Here is a 22,719-nt window from a genome sequence, read left to right on the forward strand (position 1 = left end):
AATAATAGATACGCTGTGCTCAGTTTGGGAAAATGTCCGAAAATAGAACATCCGCCTCGAAATTAATTGTTAATTAGATTCCTTCGTTGAGAACTGGGAGATCCCGCCGCAGAACGTTGAAATACTGACATATTTATTTTGCGTGCGCAAACTCAACATTACGCTTTTATATTTTTCCGTCATAACAGAATAAATGTATCGAGCTTTGGCCGAATTTTCGATGCTATTTCAAGTTATTATTCACATCGCACAAAAACTGACATAAAAACCATTTTTGTCGGAATTATCACGAATTTTTAACTTATATACGCGGTCCCTTGTAAGGGAAGTCTGTCTTTCTCTCTCTCTCTCTTTCTCTCACTTACTCACTCACTCATTCTCATTCGATAAAATTGTTATTCGCACTTGCAGCCGCAGCGCGATCGCATTTGCAATGCGCGGTATCCGAAATATTAATTTCGCTTTGTCGGGATGTCGGCACGATAAATCCATTTATCGATTTATGTGTTATTCGCAGGCACATTTCGCACAACCGCGGCGACTTATATGCGTTTCGGTAGTTAATCTCATGCGTGCCGTAAAACGGAATTTGCACGCGTTGTACCGGAATTTATATCCCCGCTGTACGACGCTGCATGCCATATGAAGTACAGTTAGTTCGGTCTAAATCCCACGGCTGTAATTGTCGGGGTATAAAGCGGAACAGACACGAGGAGACGATCGAGCACGAATCAAGCGTAGATTTCCAAATTCATGTAGTTAAGAAATTTGAGTGAGTCACGTGCTCATTTATAAACTCAACGAAATTTAATATAGCACAAGGTCAAAAATAAATCCGTGGACATTTGAATCGTTCAATCGACATTGCATTTTGACACGTCAAGTCAACCAATCTCGCTATTGAATCTTGAACGAACGATCTCGAGTAAAGACTAATATTTTTCATAGAAATGAATTGATATTTTTCGAATGAAAACGCGCAGGGAACGTCGGCGTCGAGATATCGCCGATCGTCGTTATTACACGACAAGTTCGCGTTCGTGTTATCTACTATCTGGCTTGTGACATTTGCTATTAGCAGTAAAATCTTAAAACTTGAATGAGAAGTTAATGACGACTGCGAGCCGCAATCGATGGGAACTTTAAAGAGTCCCCCGACTTGGAACTCGTTAAAAGGATCGGGAGTTAAATATGATAAGGAGAAATCGAAGTGAGAGTCACCGCCGCCGCCGTCGCCGCGAAAATTACGGGGAAACTTTCGACTAAGTATCCGCCGAACGAGGAATACTGATCTATAAAGTCGCTTAAAATATGCGGAGAAGCGCGCTCGTCCGACTACTTCCTGTCTACAAAATTACTAGAGCGCTATGTATCGACCCCGAACGTAACTTCTCGCGAGAACGAGAGAGAGAGAGAGAGAGAGAGAGAGAGAGGTAGAGAACTTTCACACAGAAATCGACGTGCAGTCCACAAACTCAATAATTGACGTAGTAATAAATTAAAATAACAACCCAACCCACGACGGTATTCTGAAATTAATTAAATATAATTAATGCAGTGTCAATGCAATTAACACAAATTTACCTCCCCATCGCGTCGCAGTACGATCGCCTCGTGTCAACGAGATCTTCACCCTCCATCTATCACTCTTACGGAAACTATCGTCGAACGATCGATCGGTGTGCGGGTGGTCGCTGAGCGCGAAAGCGCGATCGGCTTGCAGGAGCGATCGTCGCGGCTCGGTCTCCTCGACGTGGGCTCGGCGATCGCCGTGCTTAATCGCTAAGCCTAACTTTTTATACGTAAGGATCGGACAACTGACACTGAACCCGCCGCGCGATCCCGCGAGCGCGCGCTAGAACGTTATTCCCGAGGAGGCCGACTCACGCGAGACCGGTAGGTCACGTCGTGAGGAGAACGAGCGCGAAGACCGTGAACGGGACGAGCAGGCCGGCGCGGACGCTGCGCGCGGCCGCGTGCAGGTGATCGCCGGCGCTGAGCCTCTGGTTGTTCACGTACGCCATCAGCACCCTGCGCTCAGCCTCGTACATTCGCGAGCCCACCTCGGCGGTGCACTTGATCTTCACCAGGCCGCCGCCGCCCTCGAAGTGCCGCGGCTCGGCCTCTAATCGCAGCCCGAGGCTGGTCGGGATGCCATTGGTGCTGAAGGGCGCCAACGGCGGGTGCTGGACAGTGTTCTCGCGCGGTACCTGCGAAACATACGATACGGGCGGATTAGCGGAAGGTAGTTAGCGGTGGAGTAGACGATACGTAATAGTTTAAACCCCCGAGAAAATGTTGTGCTCTCAACTCGGCTTGATTCTCTCTAAGCCGATATTTTGCTTCTGGAAACAAGGGCCTAGCGGGGAAGCGGTAAACACTGCCGTGTATGTATTTAAATTAATAGTTCAATTTTAATTTGTGAATATTTTATTATTTTGAAATATTACTCGCTCCAGCGCGAGAAACAGGAATTGATTAATAACTGTTGTAAACAAACTGTGTTTGGTGGCAGTATTATTGCCGCAAAATCATAATGGCGCGCAGTGGCAAACAAACGAAATTTAATTGAAAAAAAATATATAGAGCTGTGGGCGTGTGTAACTTCAAAGTTACCGAATACAATAGAGGGTTACAAAATGTAATTTAGCTTTTAATCGAGTTTACGTTCTTGTAAAGCTTTCACGCGGGTTTGTATGAGCGTGATTACGATGGGTTATTTGTTTTATATTAAAACATATGATATATCTGGAATTTCGTGCGTGAATACGAGTGAAGATCGAATAGAGGAGGACTTTGTCGGGGTTTATCAAATGGATATACTAACGTAGAGCGGAAAACGAAGTCTGGTCACGTTTTCATGAAAGTACGATTTCACGAGACGAATTGTCGGGACGCTCCATACTTTATTTCGGAAGAGAATTCTCCTATTATATTATATCCCTTTCCCTTATTTCTGAATCATTCTCGTGTATGAAAAAAAAAAATACGGTCCCGGAATTTAAGTCATTGTAGGATGCATAACTGATGCAACAACATAATATAAGCTAATATACTAGTAACATGGTATAAAGATAATTAATCTACCGAAAAATATTTAAATTTTCGCAAACAAAATTGTAAGACAACATATTTTCTCCCATACGATCGATTTCAAAACATCACCAGCTCGAATTGTCGGTTTTTTTTATATATTAGGATCCGCACTGTGCGGCTGCTAAATTTGCACGCGCTTGCGATGGTAATAAGAGGAAAATTCCACTGGAAGTCGACACGCCGCGAATCGTTTGTTACGTGCCAGACTACAGAAAAGAAAAGCCGCAGCCGGGCTTGCGGCGCAGCCGCGGATGAGAAACGAGGTCGCTGAAATTTTTGTTTCGCATATTAAAGGCGAGACTCAGGCCGAGGTGAGAGTGGGAAATCGGACCGTGTCCGCTTTAATTTCTGACGGCGTATAAATTCGAGTGTCGGATCATTTTTCGTTTCGTTAGTCGAATTTTTGCGTTCATTACTTGCGACTCCCTGTTTCACGCGGCGCATTGTTCTTCCCCGTCAAACCGTACAGAGAGCGGCAGAAAAGTTCTTTTGCAAAAGAAAAATATATTTTTGGCACATTGACGCTTTGCTAAAAATCAGTCCTAAATTAATTATAGAATCTCTCGTGAAAATATGAGTTATTTTCCATTATTCTTTACGTACCCTCGTTAAATACCATTGGATTATTTATACCTCGCTCTTCCAATTTCTAAATATGGAAAACCAAATTTCTTGAAATCAGAACTCATTCTAAATAAATAAAAAATCATTCTAAGCGGTAGTGGAAATATTGTGAGCCGAGAAAAGTGGCACAACGGTCACAAGATGGTTACAAAGGCTTGATCATCTCATTGCTTGTAATATGCGCCATTAGTTTAAATTACATTTCGTACGGAGTATAAATATTCACTCCACGATACGGGGTGAAAGAATTCACTCCAAAAGGGAAAAGTCACTTCGCTTTCCGAGTGAAGATTTCGCTCTAGAAAATTCAAAGAATACGAACTAATTTGAACAAATGGGCATTGTTAATGAGTGAACTTTCGCGGTAACACGGCGGATAGTTTTCCACGGTGGTTGTTCCGATGCGACGAGCAATTGTTAGGGGAGTTTGGGAAGACTTGGACGGATCATAGGATCGTCTGCGAAATACCGGGTCGCATACATATGCAGCGGACGATCGCAGGCGTTTTGGCTTTAAGCGTTCGACGTTAGCCGCGGTACGAGGCATGTAACTAATCGAACTAGCACATTGGACCGAACTATCGTTCGCGCTTTGTGGCGAGGATCGCCGACTCGCCGAAGTTAAAGCTACTAGTCCATGGAGAACTACCGTTCGTAGATAATGCTCGGGTCCCGACCGTCTTACTTACCAATAACTTCCGCATACTGAGGCAGCGAGAATAATGGACACCGCGTGACTCGAGCTTCTTGTGTACGAAACGGCGGTCGTTGCGCAAACAATCTCGCTCACCCTGTGTCTCCCTCTTTCTCTGTATGTTACGTTAGATAAAAATTAAATCCGACGGACTCCCTCTCTCTCTGCATTCCCTCAAAATAGCTGAAACGCGCGATATACACGCGCTGATAGTAATGAAAAATTCATCGAAACACGTCGCAGCGAGATACGCGTCGCAACTGTTCTCCGCGACCTGTCTCTCTTTTTTTTTTTGCTTCCTCGAAAATGCCAGTTACGCGTTAGCTGCATTTGCAGCTTGCATTCGTAGCGACCGTCTGCTTTATTGATGCATTACACCGTTTTGTGTTTTGCATTTTGCGCAACGCCGCGCATCCCAGTGTGTCTCTCGCGTGAGTTGGTGGGGTTTTAACGGATGTGCCAAAAACCGGTTCAATCGAATGCGTCGGCCGCGCGCGTCCTTTTGATTTATTCGTTATTACGTTTTATTGCGACGCGCGGCTCTCGAAGTTGCGCGAAGTGCGCTCTGTTTTTTAGGAATGTAATAACTATGTAACGCGATACGAGCTTGTAAATTTCGACCCTATTAACTCTCTCTTCAACGCGCGTATTTATAATTCGGCAGCGATCTCGCGAGTTTTCCCTTCTTTTTTTCCCGCCCCACCGTAATTCTTAATTATGGCGTAATCGTTGAATATGAAAAATTTCGAGATAATTGAATCTACTCTAACGAGCGGTGCCGATAGCTCGCTCGTTACGACTGCACATTATTTACGACTCCCTTCCCGTGTACTCACTCGGAGGAGCGCTTCTTTTTCGGCACTAATTACCGTCGCGATGTAATATCGTTTAATTAAATTCGCATTTTCTCGCCCGCGTGAAAATCCCGTCGACATAATACATGGTGCGCGACGTAACACGAAAAAGAGCGCCGCTCTAATTAGCCGCGTTCTCGCATTCCGCGAGGGGATCGCGGAAATCGAGGCCGCTTAATTTCGGACGAAATCTGAACGAATGCTTCCCCCCTCTTCCCCACTGAGCCGCTAGTTGGCCAAGAAATTGCTGCTCCCGCAACAGTTTCGGTCGCCTGAGATATCGCGCGACGTCACGTTGATTCGCACGATAAAGACGCCGATAATGCGATTAGCCAATTGATCTCATCGGACGGCGACAATGTTCACCATAAACCTTCGGAGTTATATCGACGACGGGGGTTAATCGTCCTGGTATGCCGGCGTGGGCGATATTTCAAGGCCGTTGTCGAGGCCCGCCGTCGACTCGGCTCGACGATTGGCCCGACGTCATATCGCTGATTTATGCACGTCCGTACGGGATACCGGAAGATCATTGTTCGTCGTTCTCGGCGTTCGCGTCGTACGCGCCGCATTGTGCTCCGCCTTTTCACCACGAACGGTTCATCCCGTCGAACAATGTTTGCCACGGCCCCGTGGACCTGGGCCGCCGTGGCCATAAGGACGATTTGCCGCAATTTCTGAAGGATCCATTGTTCGATCGCCGATCGTGACCGGAATCTCGCGCGAGCGGGCCGGCAGGCCGAGCGAACGAGCGCGCGCGCGACAATGGGAAACGATTGGGAAACCGTACGTGTAATATGCATTCCTGTGAGGGGAACCACGGGACTCCCGAATACCGCGGATTTTTAGGCCGGCCAGTTCCCCGAGCGCGACGCGTGTCCTGGATTATCATATTTGACGGCAAAAACCGGAATTTACTATAGTCTTCTTCTACATAGTGCAATTTTCCGGCTAACTCTGAATTTGAGGCATATCACCTCGTTTTATTGCCTATTAACAACGTGCGATCGAGTTTTAAAATGTAATTAATAGTACTTTATATATAACTTAATGTGATTAATTCCTTTTCATTTTGGGACACGCGTCGGACAGTTGCGGAAATATGAGCGTTTTCCCGTTAAAATAACCTTCATATTTTTCGGCCAGAAGATGCATAAATCGATAATTAATAACATCGCAAATATATCCGACGTATTATTTCATTATAAAAGCACACGCTGTCTGTACTATGCGGTGGCGCGAGAAAAATGGATTTTCATGCTGATCTCGTTTGTTCATATTTCTCGTTGGTGTGAACGACAACTTTCAGTAACGATGGAAAGTACGCGAGAATAATGAAGCTCACGCGGTACCGCGCTACCATGCGCGCGTAATTATATTTTTTTAAATAATTCCGTCCATTTTTACGCGCATGTATGCATGTTCGCCGGCTGGCTAAGAACGGCAGTGTAAATCCTCATTTCCGGCACAGACATTGGTGCCGCGTAGTGCAAATGCACCAACGTATACGTATATATTTTTTTAAACAAAGTTTCCTTTGGAGATTACGCCGGAGGAATATTTCGCAGTTTAATTACAAGCCTTCGCGCCATCTCATCCATTGCCGTGTAACGTTCCTTTTCCCGGCTGAAAATTACGAAATGTTACGACGTGCAGTCCGACCGGAGGGCGAAACGCTTAATTAGAAAATAGCTTCAGCAGCCGTTTCCGTTTCTTCTTGAATCTTAATCTTTATTCGAGGGATTACGACGCTCGCAAAAAAGGAATACCCAAAGTTGGCCACCTCGCTCGCCTCTTCCTCCGCGCGCGAGGCTGCGGGAAAATAATGTAACTCTGTCGTAACGCTGTTTCGGATGGCCTGCACGATCCGAGAGAGCCAAAGGCAAAACTCAAAGCAACGGTGGCGCGGGGCTGCGCCTTGGGGCTCGACTTTGGGCCACTCGTAGCTGACGTTAAGACAACGTTTCCGTAATATCCGCTTTAACGGCGCCTCCCGGTGCATCGCGTGAATTGCAACGGCGGGTTTCTTTCGGTTGCTTTGTGCCCGCGCTTCTTAATACCGACGTAGCCTGGCGTTTGCGAGAATAATCTAGACTTTATGAGAGCGCGCATGCCCGATGGCGCTTACGAGAGTAGCGTACCGTTAACAAAGGCTGTGTGCGAACGATGCCGCGTCTGTCGCTGAAGCGTGCGAATCAAAGTCTGAAATGTATTTCAACCAGACGTATGGTGTATCGCGAAGCCCGCGGGCGAGCGTCGCGAGCGACACGACACTACGAGAATGCGTCGCGCGAACAAGCTTAATTGCACCACGCTCGAGCTGCAATTAATTCCTTCGAGTGGGGAGATCATTCTTTCGCATCTCGCTCGCGGAAAAATGCCATCAGGGGAGATAAGAGACAGTTGATATCAAGGGACAGTTGGGACAGGATTAGCTTTTTTCTTTACAGTAGTACACTTGGATTGAAACGCGGCTAATGTAACATCTGTGAAAATTCAGTTTTCACGAAATTGTCAAAAAATTTAACTTTTACTACTTTCCATTTCATTTTATTTTTCGATTTATTTATCTGTTTATTTTTTGTTCGGGATACATGGAGATGTGAATGACTTTAATGAATATTACAATTAAAAATAATTAATGCATTAGTAATTAAAGTATAGTTGCTTTTATTATACTTTGTTCCAATTCTCCATCTCAATTACCATCTGTCCCATCTTTTTCAGTAAAGCAGCGAATCAATCTCAATTTCTGTTGTTACGAAATTTCGAGAAACAAAGAAAAACTACAGAAGACAAGATGTCAAAATTGTCCCAACTCTTCTTCATCTCCTTTACACTTTTCTCCCATTTTTCCCCCACAACAACTGTTTCAATTTCTGCGTGGTTTACGCGATCAGCGGGCCACAATTGCATCGCGATGTTAAAAGGATTATCCGAGATTGATCTTTCGAGGTAATGGCCGCGTTTCGCCGTTTTCATTAAAGCCGGCATTCATTATCCGGACGCATGGGAGGAGAAGGAGGTGGAAGAGGCGTCGCCCGCGCGTATCGGGTCGCCCGAGACATTTGTCTCGCGGAGCGAATAACAATCGCTCCTAAATGGTAATTCGTGCATGCCTGATATCGCTGATTTACGCGGATGCGGCAGCGATGGGCGTCCGGCGGTTACCGTGTCGTGATATTGAGCCGAATTTATGAGTAACGAGTCACAGAGTCGCGCCGAATCCGCGAACGTCATCTTGCGACGTCGTCGTAACGAGCAAGCTGCTTTTCAACATTCGATGAATTATACATGCCGACCGGCACGGCAAAAGGCTCGGTCTTTGTCATTCTAATGAGATATCGATGGGATTTTATGGAACGGCATATGTCGGTGATCCATTTTCCACATTTGGAAATTTCTCGATTGCAGAAATGCACAGCCGACACTCTTGATGACTATATGTATATAATTGCGGTTAATTTTGAATAATGTTTAATTCTGCTTCTGGCGAGAGTTTAATCGAGAAATTAATTATGCGGAAATCAAACTTAATTAGCGAAACTTTGTGTAAGTGGCTGGAAAAAGGTAATCGATAGCAACACGAATCGTTTCGCTCGCAACACCGTGTACGTGAATTTATGATGTAATATGTAAGTTGCTGGATTTCACGGTATCCGGATGATGATGAGATAAAGTCTGCTTTTGAAATTTTACGACATGCTTTCTCAAGCCGAGCCATCGATATGGATAAGATTATCGATTAAGTGCGCAAACCTTTCAGAAGTCCTTTGAGCCGCAAGCCCCTTTCGCGTAAGAAGCTAGTAATGAAACGTCCGTTCTCGTTAAGTTACCTGGTGGCAAATTCACTTACCGGGTTTCCGTAGAGCTCGAATTGCGCACAAAATCCAATATAGGTTTTTGTCATCGTAGAAAGTACTTTTGTCTCTGTCTCGAAAGCGCCGCGAAAAATATCGCTCGAAAGGACCGCGAAATTGTAACGTCCGGATGTCGCGAGCCGTTTATTCTCAAATAAGAATTTTATCAGCTACCGAGCCTTGTTTATTTTTTTCGAGATACATATGTAAATGCGCGCGATTTTTTAGCGAATTACATAGTTTCTACGTCGATTTCATGTCTCTTTGAAACAGGGAACACAATAATCGACGGAATCTTCCGTTAAGAGAGAGGGAGAGAGAGAGGTCGTTTATATATATATATATAAATTTTCTGAGGCGCGATATCCTCCTCCCCATTGCGATTTAATCGCAAAAGGAACAATTGGATCCAATTGAGATTATCCTTGCCGTGGATAAACGAAGTAAAGTCTCGTTGTCGGAAACCCCGGTGTCGCTCGTTTCCGATGCCCGCGGCTGTTTCGTTTCGCGATTGCGTTTAAGGGCGTACCAACGATTTTCCATCTTAATTCCGCGTCCTAACTTGGCGTATCTAACACCGAAGCCCGCGAGATTTGCGCCTCTCTATTTTTTATGAAATTAGACGTTTCACCGTCGCGTCAGCCGACCAACACCCCGAGGGATGTCTCTTAATTGAGGAAAAGTACAAAGATTTGTGATTTTATTTCTGTCTTATATTTATTATCTTGCCATTATTTTATCTTACTTATTTTCCACCCTGGAGCAAGATACATGGAAAGTATACTTTGAATTCGAAATGTTCCCCGTAAACTACTGTAGGAATTTATAAATTGCAAAATATTCGTAGTGGTCATATAAAAATAATATTAATTATTACTGAAATGATAAGAGGTATAGTTAAAAAATGTTTTTCCAATTTTTCCTCGGATTTTTTGGGTTTCTTTTTCAGGGTAAGGATAAAAAAATTCGTTTAAAAAAATTCATGTATTAAAACATGCCACATTTATTTCTTTTCATAAAGAAAATAATTACGTGCACTTAATTGAAATTAATATGTTACATGTTAATAATGTATCACCTTAAAAGAATTACAAGTTGTAATAACATATGAACTTCACTTAACTTCTTTGGGAAAGAAATCGAAAAAATACGCGGAGAAATAGAAAAAAACTGTTTTTTCAAACCATCAAAACTATAATAAAAGATATTTAACTCTCTTCGCAAGATATATATATATATATATTTATTGTTTTAAAATTACACAATAGCGTGGTATCGATGTAGCAACGGGGACGTGCTATAATACAAAAGGTACAGAGAGAGCGTGTGTACATCCGCGTTTGACAAATATTCATAGATCAAACGGCGTGTATGTTCGTAAGTAAACGGTTGCGTGGACAGTCGTTCGCCGCGTGCCGAAGAGTCAACAAATCCGGGATACAAGCAGGTAATTCCGATCGGATTTTTATCGAGAGATTTGCACACGGTTTTGCGACGAAACGGCCTCGAGGAAACGAGAGGACGTCGTGACGGCGCGACTGTGAGATAAATCCGGCGGCATTTACAAAGTTGCGCGTCCCGCGAATGCATAAGATATTCGCCCTCCCTCGGACTTTCGGTCGCCTCTCTCGCTTTATGCGAGACGGCAGTCGCGCTTCTCAAATCGGCGAGGATGCGGCGGCGCTTTGTTATCAGCGTGTTTTCTCTACCTACCCCTCTCTCCGATATGACGAAACTTTTCCCCACGCGCAATTTGCTGACGACAATGCGCCCTGCCACGGGATTCGCCTGCAGCGCTTCGCACGCCCGGTGTCTTTTCCCTTATCATTCTCTCTTTCTTAATGCCGAACTCTCGCCTTCCGCATTAACCCATTCCACCGTCCCCTGGCGGTCTATCGCCGGCCTCGTTCCCTTCGTTTCCGGCCGCCCACCCTTCATTTCGAACGTTACGCCCGCTCGCTGATCTTTCTCTCTCTCTCTCTCTCTCTGTCTCTCTTTGTTTCGCTCGATGCGTCTTTCTGTCCCGAAATTATACACCCGCGGAATATTGCGCTCGCGTTCTTTTAGAGCCGCCGTTGTTACCGCGGAAAAAGGTGTAACGCCGAGAAGGAAAGCTAGAGATATCGGTGGAATAAGATTTGCTTTTTTCATCATCGGGCCTCCCGTATACCGCGACGAACGCTGTACAAGTCGCGGAACACTTTATCTTTTTTAGTAAATTTTCGTTGTAAGCGACAACTCAATTTTGCTTTACGATTATTAAAGTAAATCCTGTGTGTCTGGTGTGATGTATATCTTTTCCTCTGAATGGTATCATCTTCTTTTATTACGTGTACGTTCGTTAAAGATCGAGGAAAATATTTGGCTACGTAAGATATTATCATATTTTGATCTTGTTTATATTTTGTTTTATATTTTGGCTGAAAGAGCGCGCTCTGATCGAAAGTAAATTGAATAACAATTTAAGAGAAATTGCGAGAAAGCGCACCTGTATCGAAAATGTATCATCTCTCATTCCGCCCTCCGACTCGCAAACATTTCGAGAATATGTTTTTTAGATGGCCCCTTACACGAAAATTCGACGATCAATTTTAACGAGCACGGAGCATATCTTTCAAAATCTTTCTGGCCCATTTCCGCTCTTTCTCTCCGACGTATCTGCATATGAAAAATATATTCGTCCGCTTTATATTCGTCTTCCGCTCGCGAATAAAAATGCGAATCATTTTTCGCTCGCTTAGTAACGCTCGCGCGAACTCGCGAGTTCAACGGTAAAATATATACGCCCGGTAGGTACATCGTCGCCTTTGCTATTTTTTCCGTCTCCTCTGCGGCTCTTCTCTCAGCCCGAGTCTCTTTGATTAGCCACTTTATGACGTACATCCGTTATCTTCGTAGTCGATTCCTCTTTTCTGCACATTCTCTATACCCTCATCTCGTCTTTACTTATTCCCGCTCGATCCGCTAATTTTCAACGCGTTCTCACAGTCAACTTCAATTCGTTTCGTGTACAGTAGTTCCGCTTAATCCTTTTCTTCGCCCAAGTCGTAAGTTGTACGTTTCTTCTTCCTTTTTTATTTAAAGATTATACAATGGCTTAAATTATAATTTATATATATATACTAGGCGGAGGGAGAGAGAGAGAGAGAGATACTTCTCCGAGATTATCATTTTCTTCACTTTGTATTCTTATTACATCTTTTATTCCGCAACGCGTTACTTGTTTTATATTTCACTTCACCGTCCTACTTTGTTCTACTTTGCTCCGCTTCTACTTCGCGTTATACGTGCTCTGACTGTATCCTCCAGCAACCCGATAAACTCGCCACCACGCTGATGCGGACGTATATGTACGAGTACATCGCTTCTTCGCATATGATCGCCTCCGCTTCCATTTCTTCCGAACTTCTACGCTTGTCTCCCCAACCTTTCTTCCGATCTCGCTTCGGAATCTTTATTTACTTCCGACGGAAACGTGACGCGACTCTCTTGCGCCGCTTGCATCGTCCGGCTAAATGACGACGACACCGTGATTTGAAGAGCACCGCAAGATTCTCTTTATCTTCCCTAACCGCCGCCTCGGTGTCTACTTCCTTCTTCTCCTCGATCTCTGTTGCGTCGGTAGAGATTAATTGGTCGTGGTGTTCGTTGCGCTGAACTAACCCTGCACTCAACCCTGACTCTCGATCTGAACTCGGTCCATACCGTAGTGGGTACCGAGGATACAGTCAGGCCGGGGTACGAGGTCCGCATTGGATCGAGATTGCGTTCAGATCGTATCCGGATTGAGTTTCCGCTGAATCGTATGTTTTTGTTTTCACATTCGCCACGTGTCCGTGGTTTCTAAAAGTGCTGCGGATGTAACGATGGAAGCAATAGCGCCGGGATATTACTGCATCAAATCGATACGTTCTTCTCGCCCTGAGGCTTACACGTAACGACATCACCACGTGTGTTCGCTGGATCCCGCGAAAGCCGCTTCACGTTTCTTCGCGTTTCGTCGTAATCGTAGCGGCGCGCCGCTCTGTATTTTCGCGGCGATAATATTGATCCTGCCTTCATTCAGTCTTCTCCACGCTGTCGGACCCTTTTTTCGTTGTCGTCCACCGCGCGACTTGATTCTCCTCCGCTTCCCCTTTCCTCCTGAGGTTTTCATTTCCCGAGCAGAGATTAAGTGGCGAGGCTGCTGCGCGGACAGGCCGGGGTTCCGTACGTTATTGAGTCTTCGTCTTTTCTTCTGCTTGGCTTTCATTTCTTTCCCTTTCGCAATTGCTTTTATTCCCGTTACCGACCCGCCGTGGAAAAAATAACCGTCTGTTTACCCGGCGATTTTCTACCCACGCTATCTCCCCCCCCCCCCCCCCCCNGCGACGTATAGTCTTTCACGTAGAAAAACATCCGAAAAGCCGCCCTACACAGAACGCGGTGCGAGTGTATATTTGTTTTAGATTCCAACTCGTCGTCAGTTTGGTGACAATCGCTCATAATGATTAGTCGTCGACTTTTCCAAAGTCAGCTTGAGATATAATTATCCATTTCTTGTAAAATTTCACAGTCACGCCTGATTACTCTTCACAAACGTAGAAGATATGAGAAATTTACGTTCGCGTGTAAATCCGAATCAAAATGTCTACAGTAACTCACTTTTCATCATCTAAATTTTGACATTAATTCTGTTACTTTCTTCAAATATGAAACACCAATAGAAAATTTCGAAATGTAACATTAGACAGACTGTTACACAACCTTAACGATACGAACGTACTGCCGTTCCCTCCATGTTGAAACTCGGAGAAGCAGTTATCGAAAAGTTATGTAATATTCGATTATTCCGATATGCTATCTGAAACGTATCTTGATTTTTAATTTCAATATCCTTCGCACGATTAAACTTTGCAGGATTAACGTGGAGCGAGGTTTGCGACTCGGAAAGACATTTCCTATTCAACATTGGAAATCGGTACACATAAGGGGAGCTTACACATCGTAGAACCAGCGCGTCTTCTTTTTAGCAAACGTCATGATTAATGGTCAAAAAATAATCAAGCGACATTCGACAGACGAACGAGAATTTTCCTGAGCGTTTTCCCGCGCTCATTTCACCGTTCGCGCAATATGTCCGTATACCTTCGGTTGTCCTTTTCTCCTTTCTCCCGTTCACGATTTTCATTGCCACGGCGGAGATTAAGTGGCAGAACGGCGGCGACGGTCCGTACTTCGTACATTAACGGGCTCTCCTGCATTCTTTTCCCTCCTTCCTTCCTTCCTTCCTTCCTCCCTCCCTTCCTCCTGTTCCTCCTTTTACCTTTTACTTTCTTACCATCGGCTTTGTTGCCCTTTTTCTCCCTTCTTCTCCCGCCCTCACCCTCTCTGCAGGCCCGGCGGAAAGAATCGGCCGGATTCCCGCAGTGGGAAGCGCGATAGAGGTGTGCGATTTCTCTCGCCTGCCGCCCACGTTTTCGTCGCGTACACGCGGATCCCGGGCCTGACAAAGCGCAATTTCGCGGAAACTTTGTAGACTCGTTACGACGGGCTCGGGTTTCTCAAACGCTATACGTTTTTCACGCCCACGTCCCTCGCTTCCGCTCTGTTATCACCGGTTGTTGCGCTCCGTCTCTGATTTTTATCCCGACTCGTCATGAACCGCGTGTCGCGATCTCCAACGCGTGAACGTCCGAGAATTCCGATTGAAAAAAAAGGGGGAAAAAAAAACAAAATTCATCTCATGGTCAAGAACGTATCGGCATACCGGTAACAAGCCGCCCTTTCAATCCCACCGATATCAATGGTTCGATATTGGAGCAACTATCGAGCCTTTGATTCTGGTCTGCGAGCTGCAGAAAACGCGATAGTCCGCGTTACCCTTTCTATCCATGCTGTAGCGGCGCTATTCATCCGGCCTGATTATAATCTCGACAACGTTAATTACAACGAAATAACAGACACTGCGACGGCTCACGTGTTCCGTGAGCGAGTTTCAAAGGCTCGAATGCCGAGCATTCGAATAATCCGCTTTTCAAGCCTCGCGTTCTCTCTCCCTTTGATTGGTTCGACCCCGCTAATCGCAGCTCGCGAATTCTATTATTAATTGCGGCTCTCTCGCTCGCTCGATGGCAAATGCCTAATTGCAAAAGTCAAAATTGACATTACCAACGAACAGAACGAGACCCCGATGCCGGCCGATCAATCACGCCTCGTGCGCTGCTCCGGCCGCGTTCTCTGATTCGGTAGCTCGCATTAACAATCTGCGCGCGCCTCCTCCTGCACCCTCCCCCCCCCCCCCCNCCCCTGTGCCCTTCGTTTTCCATTCCACCCGTTATATCGCGCACTCGTTCCTACGTCTGTCTACCCGCACGTCCGCGCTCATTCCCCCTGCGGAGCACGCACTCCCTGTATCTCTGCCTTCTCCGATGTGCGAACACGCGTGTATGTTTGATGAGTCGCTTGCCACGACATGACACACTGCATAATTCATCCGCATGCGCCATTTGCGCGATGGTCGGCGGCTTGACGTACTGGTTGAATTTTGATTCACCGGCGGCGGAGCTTGATGGCACTCCATGGCGATGTCGTGGATGAAATTCGATACCTAATCCTGCGAAGCGTGTCGTCGAATTTAGGACCCGGCCCTATTATTGTCTCAGTAACGACGACGCTCTCTACTACGGTCTGCGCCGCGAAGAGGTGCGGGGAAATATCGCACGTTGTCGCACCGTGTGCACGGTAAATAATTTGATGTTAAGTTTTACATATTCCACATGTCCCAAACGATTCACACACACTTTTGTGTTAATTTAATATAAGTATGTTGAAAAATAATAAGAATATTACGTGAAAAATTAGCAGGAAATTAATATACCTCATATGTTAATGAACATTGAAATAGGAAATGTGTTATTCTACACGATAATATTGAGATTACATAAACACAATGTGTTAAATTAACATGGTATGTTAGAAATTTAACAGAAACATTTTAACGAGGACCGATTTTAACACAAATACCAAATTGATCGATAAATGGGTCAGCGAACCTCCGAAGCGTCGCAAGATTCTTCCATTTTACCACAACGCGAAATTCAAGCCGAAACTCGTCGCGATCTACTCGGAAGCTGTGTCTTCGATATATCCGCACGCGATGCGTATTACCGTCGGAGTGATCTCGCCATTGTCATTCGCCTAATGAGATTTCATTCAAGCTTGCGGAAATCACCTGGCCGGTACGAGCGATACACAGGAGGATAGCCGGCTTCTCCGGCCCGCCAATAAAACTACAATGTCTCCTCGACGCGACGGCAGATGCGTAATTTCTCCGGTAGTGGGGCGACATCCTCGTGCCCAATAAAATCACGGTGGCTCGCGATCGTACCGGAAATCGTTATTCGCCTGCTTCTGTTTCTTCTTCTCTCTCTCTCTCTCTCTATGCCGCTCTCGATTGCGATGAGAAAGATAAACTTTTATTCCGCGGGCGTAGGGAGAGAGGCAGACGAGGGCAGAATATTTCTCTCTCTCTCTCTCTCTCTCTTGTGTTCTCTCGAAGAGGAGACGCGCGAGACTGAGCGCGCGGGAGGGATGAGCGCGAATGGGGGAGGTTTATGGTACTTTGCGAGCTCGTGCTCGATCAATGGGGCTTTAAGGCTTATAAATCCGCGGCAACCTCGACCGGCTTCGTTTTATCGTCGATTTTAAGCGCCCGCCGTACGCGCCGCGGCTCGTACGAGCGAATCCCGTCTGTTCCGGGGCTCAACGTCGCCCGTCGATCTCTCCCGATCTTTGCTTGGAATCGCGACCGGAAGTACGGCCTCTCTTTCTCGCGCTCACCCTCCTCTGCGATCCATCGACCCGACCCCGCCGGCGTCGACGAGGCGAGGCGGAGGACGTGAGGCAATACTTCGCGAGCGATCTAACGCGAGAGAGCGCGATAGTCGTAATTAAGGCGTTTATCGCGCGTGACTACGACCTCAACGTGTCGAGACGCCGTTAAACTTTACGCGACGAGCCGCGTTATTCAAGCCGTGAAGACATTCCGCAGCGTGTTTCCGCGCGGATTACCGTCCGCCGTGCGACGAGGCTCCCTCGTAAAATTATATTTTTCTTTCATTTTTTTCGGCACACCTCGAGCGAGCTTGCGAAGGAGCGAGCGGGCGAGTGGACATTCCTCTCGTTCTCGGAGGCGTGTGGATTGCTAAACACGAATTACGCATGTATGCCGGCGCGGTAAAAAAAAAGCCCTCGTAAATGAAACTACCTCGAAAAGTTGCGGGAACATTATTTCGCCGTGTCTCTTTCACTCTTTCCCTCTTTACCTCTCTCTTTGCAGTTTCAACGAATCAATCGACGGTACATCCGGATCGTACGATAGCATCGGTCGTGTGCAGCTTGAATACTAGGCATTAAAAGCGGCATTAATATCCCAAACGCGAATGCCTCCCTGTATTTTACGTTTTTTCCTCAAGCAAATATAATGCGCGCCGCGCTCCACGCGCAGGCGCAACTGTAATCCAAACCGTGTTTTGTGTCATCGAGAATGCGCGATGACGTCGTCGGGGATGGAATTTCGCCTCGATAATCCGCTCCGGAGCGAGACGAAACTCTGTCAGGCGGGTCGTTGAATTACGCGGAACATTAAACCCTCACTTTTATAGCGGCGCTATTTTCATCAGCAACAATCAAATCTTTTTGTCCCCGGAGTGTTCATTAAATTTTGTATATCGACTTGTTTATGACGCTTATAAATCCGCAGGGAAATGCGATAGGCGTATGTACAGCGGGTCTGCTTAAAAGCAGAATGAAAAATAAAGGAGGAAAGAAGAGAAGGAGCAAACAAAGAGTTAATTTTTTGATGGGAAACGCTATTCTGCAGCGCATCAATTGCGAGGGGGAAAATTAATTACTTCCTATTCACGAACGTATATTTCACGAATGCGAGCTTAATGAGACCCTTTTGATTTGCGCGTTCCTAGCGAGCTGGGCAAAATAGAAATGCGATTTTATTGGTGATTTTTAATGAATAAAATACGACGACGCACGGATGTTCGGCTTTTATTTTGGAGCGAGATATATTTCGTGAAAATATATAAGCCGATTGAGCGCGGAGGATCTCGTCGAATGGGCGGAGGCGCGCGCAGTAGTAACAGCTGCTTCCGTTCAGGAGGAAGGCGAATGCGCCGGTCGGCCCGACCGCAGGAAGAAGTATCCGTTCCGTAATTGGTCGCGAATGCTTTCCGCCATTTATCGGTTAGCAAAAAGCGCCGTCTCCCTTTCACGCTCGATCGACCTTAACCGTTTTCACGACGTGCTAATCGCCACGTCGTTTAACACCGGGCCTTCGGCCTTGGTTCGCGCCAACCGACTGCGAAACCAAACGATCAATCAGGATCCATATATTTCATCCTTTGTGGCGGTCGTCTTTCGACACACGCCGTGTAGTAATCACGAATGCGTTTCACATTAATGGAAATTCCGATGACCCGCGGAATCCCGCATACATGTACCCCTGTGGCGAGGTTATAGATTTTTATGGTGTCACCGAAAGTGTGTTTTTTTCCTCCCTCTTTCCTACTTATTAAAAAAGTTTAATGAAAAATAGATAATGGCGACGCGTTATTTAATTACGTTTTATTCGAGAGCCTGCGGCGCACTCGTGTCGACCCACTCATTTATATCAGTATTTTATTTGAAGGCTCGCCGATGTTATTACCGTTTTACAAATTTTAATCAAAGCGCGTATTCATATTAGCAATCGTATTATAACGAATTTCAGTGTCGTGAATATACAGCGGCTCTCAAAGCAAATTTTCCTTGTATAGCATTTATTCGGGGCGTAATAATTAAATGTAACTCGGACAGACTCGGTTTTCGCGAGATACGCACGTGAAACATTAATCAAATAAATTCATTAGATATTTTATACATTAATCAACTTCACATACATTAATCAAGTAAGCTTACTACATATTTTATATACGTGCAACGTGTGTGCGCGCGCTCGTGTGCACGTGTGTGTGTGTGTGTGTGTGTGTGTGTAAAGTATCCGTGATGCTGTGTATCTTGCGTTCTCGGTAACCTGATAATACCGGATCGCTTTTTACGTGGCATTTCCTCTTTTTCATGCTGGAACTTTTTCGAACTTGAGAAGATGTCGCGCGATGGAGTATACGGTAGCTCTTTTTCGCAAACTTCTTCTCTCTTTTTCTCACGAAAGCGGCTCTCCCTTTATCTTCGGGATACTCGTCCTCCATCGGCGAGTATATCCCGGGGGAAAAGTTAAATGAATATTCAGGACCGTCGAGGCGCGTTTACATACAACCGTTGCTCGTGTGCGAGGATGTAAACGAGCGATCGCAGTATCGATCCGCCTCCCCCATTCTGCTGCCTCGTCTCTCGTACATACGACGAAAAAGAGAACGGTTGGTACTACTAATTCTTCGCTAACAGAATATTTAATCGCGTCTGCCGTACACAATTTACTAATTCTTATTGATCGAATCGATACAATTGAGGCGCGAACGCCGTTCGCATGTGACGCTTTCTCTCAGATTTGAATTCTTTCGTACGTTTATCGACACGCAAATTATTATATTATCATTAATTGAATCAACACAAACAGTTTCTCAGTACAGAAAAAAAAAACAAGACAACGATTTATTTCATCTTAACTTAATTTAATCTGGTTTTCGCGCGATTTTTTTTGCGTGCATGGGTGGGCGATGCTGCTGACAGATAAAAATATTATCGCAATTTTTTAGGATTGCTCGTACATGTCGTAAACATACGTCTACCGACTGAGAGAATTAATAGGACTGCATGGTTGCACGCATAAATCCGTGCCGTTTTTTTTACGAATATTGAAATATTGTTGAAGATTGAAAGTTACGGAAGCGCACACAGCTTTATACGCGAATTGTGACGGCGAAAATTTGCTTTATAGCTTCGTACAGCCGAAGATCCGACGAGAGTGAGGAAGGGCGCGGGAAGAAAGAGAAAGATAGGAAGAGAAAGCGAGAGAGAGAGAGAGAGAGAGAGAGAGAGAGAAGTCGGGGAATTGCAAAACGCTATTTTGAATTTCATAGCAACGCTACTTGGGATTCTGAAATTAATCAGATTCAGTTGCACAATTCTGATTATAGAGTCCGTAATTTGATTTATCTCCGCGTTATCGTCCTGCCATTTGTTTTACGATACCGTATACCGTTGGACGCCGTAAACGGCAGCGGCGGTACTTTGGCGGTACTGGAATGAACTTGGCCGACCCTAGCTGGCCCTGGGGTAATTTATCAAATTGCATGCTGGTAATCGTTATTACAGCGCGGCCGGCTATTATCGCGGCCAAATCTCAATCCGCATTGCCTTTTAGCAGACCATAATTGGGCCGTTAACGTGTGTAACGTACATACTCCGTAGGACTTTTTACGGCATTTTTCATGTCGCAGATAAGTCGGTGCAATTGCTGTATCAACATATACGCGGATGATGTATAATCTTAATGAAATTGTACGACGGGGCGCCGAACGAAGAAAAAAAAAGTGCACAACGTAGTAACGAAGAATATCGATGCGAGGATACCGCGAGAGCCGACAGGATATATTAAACTCATCGATACCAATCCTCCGTCTCATTATTATTACGCGAATTTATTCCATCGTCAAAATCAAGTTTAGATGCATATTTTATTTAATTACTCACACCGACGAAAGTGCTGTTCGCCGTGGATTTAATAATACGATATGATTTTCATGAGCGATACACGGAGAAACCTCGTCTCGCTCTGATAAATAATTCCTAAACCGAAACGTACATATCCATCGATTCGCACGTCATTTCAATATGTACAATCATCATATATAATAAACGGTGTAGAATAATTCCGCGGGTATTTTGATTACATTATGCGGACGCACTAATAAGCGTTTCGATGCAGTTGCAAATATAATAGTCGCAAAAGGGAAGCCGTAATTAACGTGCAGTCAGCCTCCATAAGCCACCGCGAGCCTGACACGCAAAGAAGAGGCAGCACAGGGGAGAGCGAGCGAGAGAGACAGAGAAGGGTAGGAAGGAGCAAAGAGAGAGAGAGAGAGAGAGAGAAAGAGAAAACACACATTTCATGAAGTTAATGAATTCCTATGGGAACGCCGTAGAACTGGCTCCGGGCCATTAATACGCTCCATTCACAAACACAACTCCTCGCCCTCGCGTGCCAACCGCCCTCGTTAAAACTTTCGAAACGCGAGCATCTCCGCGTCGGTGGACGAAAAAAAGAGGAAGTTCCGTCCGTATGAAAACAAACGGAGGGCTGTAACCACCCCGGACGGACAAAGTGCCGTGCCCTTACGGGTGCGCCCGCGCTTCATGGGGAAAACGTGGGTCCGCGACATTTACGAATATTCCCCTCGGCGAACTACTTCGCGCCGGGAGGCACTCTCTTCTTCTCTCTCGAGTACTAATGAAACATTTATTCACACAACATCGCGAGACACGCGATTACCTGCTCCCTTCCCTTCTCTCTCTCTCTCTCTCCTTCTCTTACTCTCTTTCCCTCTCTCTTTCGCTCGTTATGTAACGATCATATCGATATACTCCGGGTAGACCGTCGAGATGGTGATCGTAGCACATTTTCGACCATTATACTTTAATCTAGGTAATTGTAATTACTCAAAGTTAGCGATAATAATCAACGGTGCACTTTGTGTCAACTTCGTTTCCCCGTCGTTCGAGGTCGCGTGATCGTCTTATTATATTCGAGGGCGGGATTAAAAGAACAGCGTGAGGAAAAGAGTTCGAGCGATACGAGAGTATTACACAGATATTTCTCGCGTGCGTATTTGTGGTCTGTTTCGGGAGCCGTCTGGACGTGACGTGTGAGATCGTCGGAACCCATCAAAGTAGGTTGAAACGGAACATATGCTACTTGAAAATTACCAGTTTGTGATTTCTGTTAATTTCCGCGACGGGGCTAAAATAAATACGCGAAGTTCGTGCCATAAATTACATATGCCGGGACATGCCGTGCCGCTCTCTCACCATTATCTCGAGCGGACACTCGGATAATCGCACAGGTACCCCGGCACGGAAAGTGTCCTAGGAACTAATTAAATATTTAACTTGCACCCGCTGGAGATCGCGGCCATGCGCACGTGTGTATGTGTGTGCCGGAAAGAGAGTTAACGTAACTGTCTGTATTTTTGGTTGAGAGGTTAATTGAAAGTATCCAAGCAGGTGTGAATCAACTGTAAGATGTTTTTCCTCCATTACGTTCGCTTTTCTCGCAAGCTTGTCCAACGTCGCGGGAAAATCGTAAAATTTCGAGATATCAAAAGTTCGCGCAAAAATTTGTTAGATTTTCAGCCGTATTTCCTTTATGAATAGTGATAAAACGGCACAGTCCATATAATTCAAATATCTATTAACGTTATTTACTACCTTTTTTATTATCTCTTAGATAAATGATTCATCTTTCGAGCGGATGAAATCTCCGACAGTCCGACGAATCCGTCCAAATCTCCGATATTATTTTCGCACTTCGAATAGCCACGTCCGAATCCTTGCATCGCGTGTCAATTGACGAGGTGGGTCGTTTGAAGAAACACGAGGA

At 45.4% G+C, this 22,719-nt stretch overlaps 1 protein-coding gene across 1 annotated transcript in view; it reads right to left on the minus strand.

Annotated features, from left to right (window-relative positions):
* Positions 1 to 1,901: 1,901 nt before the first annotated feature.
* The window catches only part of LOC106741318, a 206,265-nt gene continuing 185,447 nt past the window's right edge, over positions 1,902 to 22,719 (minus strand). The window contains exon 5 of the mRNA XM_014613157.1: positions 1,902 to 2,210. Within this exon, the coding sequence (XP_014468643.1) occupies positions 1,902 to 2,210 (309 nt within the window). The remainder of the gene's footprint in view (positions 2,211 to 22,719) is intronic.

This window comes from Dinoponera quadriceps, unplaced genomic scaffold (genome assembly GCF_001313825.1).
Source record: "Dinoponera quadriceps isolate SergipeBrazil2010 unplaced genomic scaffold, ASM131382v1 scaffold405, whole genome shotgun sequence".
In the NCBI taxonomy this organism is placed as follows: Eukaryota; Metazoa; Arthropoda; class Insecta; order Hymenoptera; family Formicidae; genus Dinoponera; species Dinoponera quadriceps.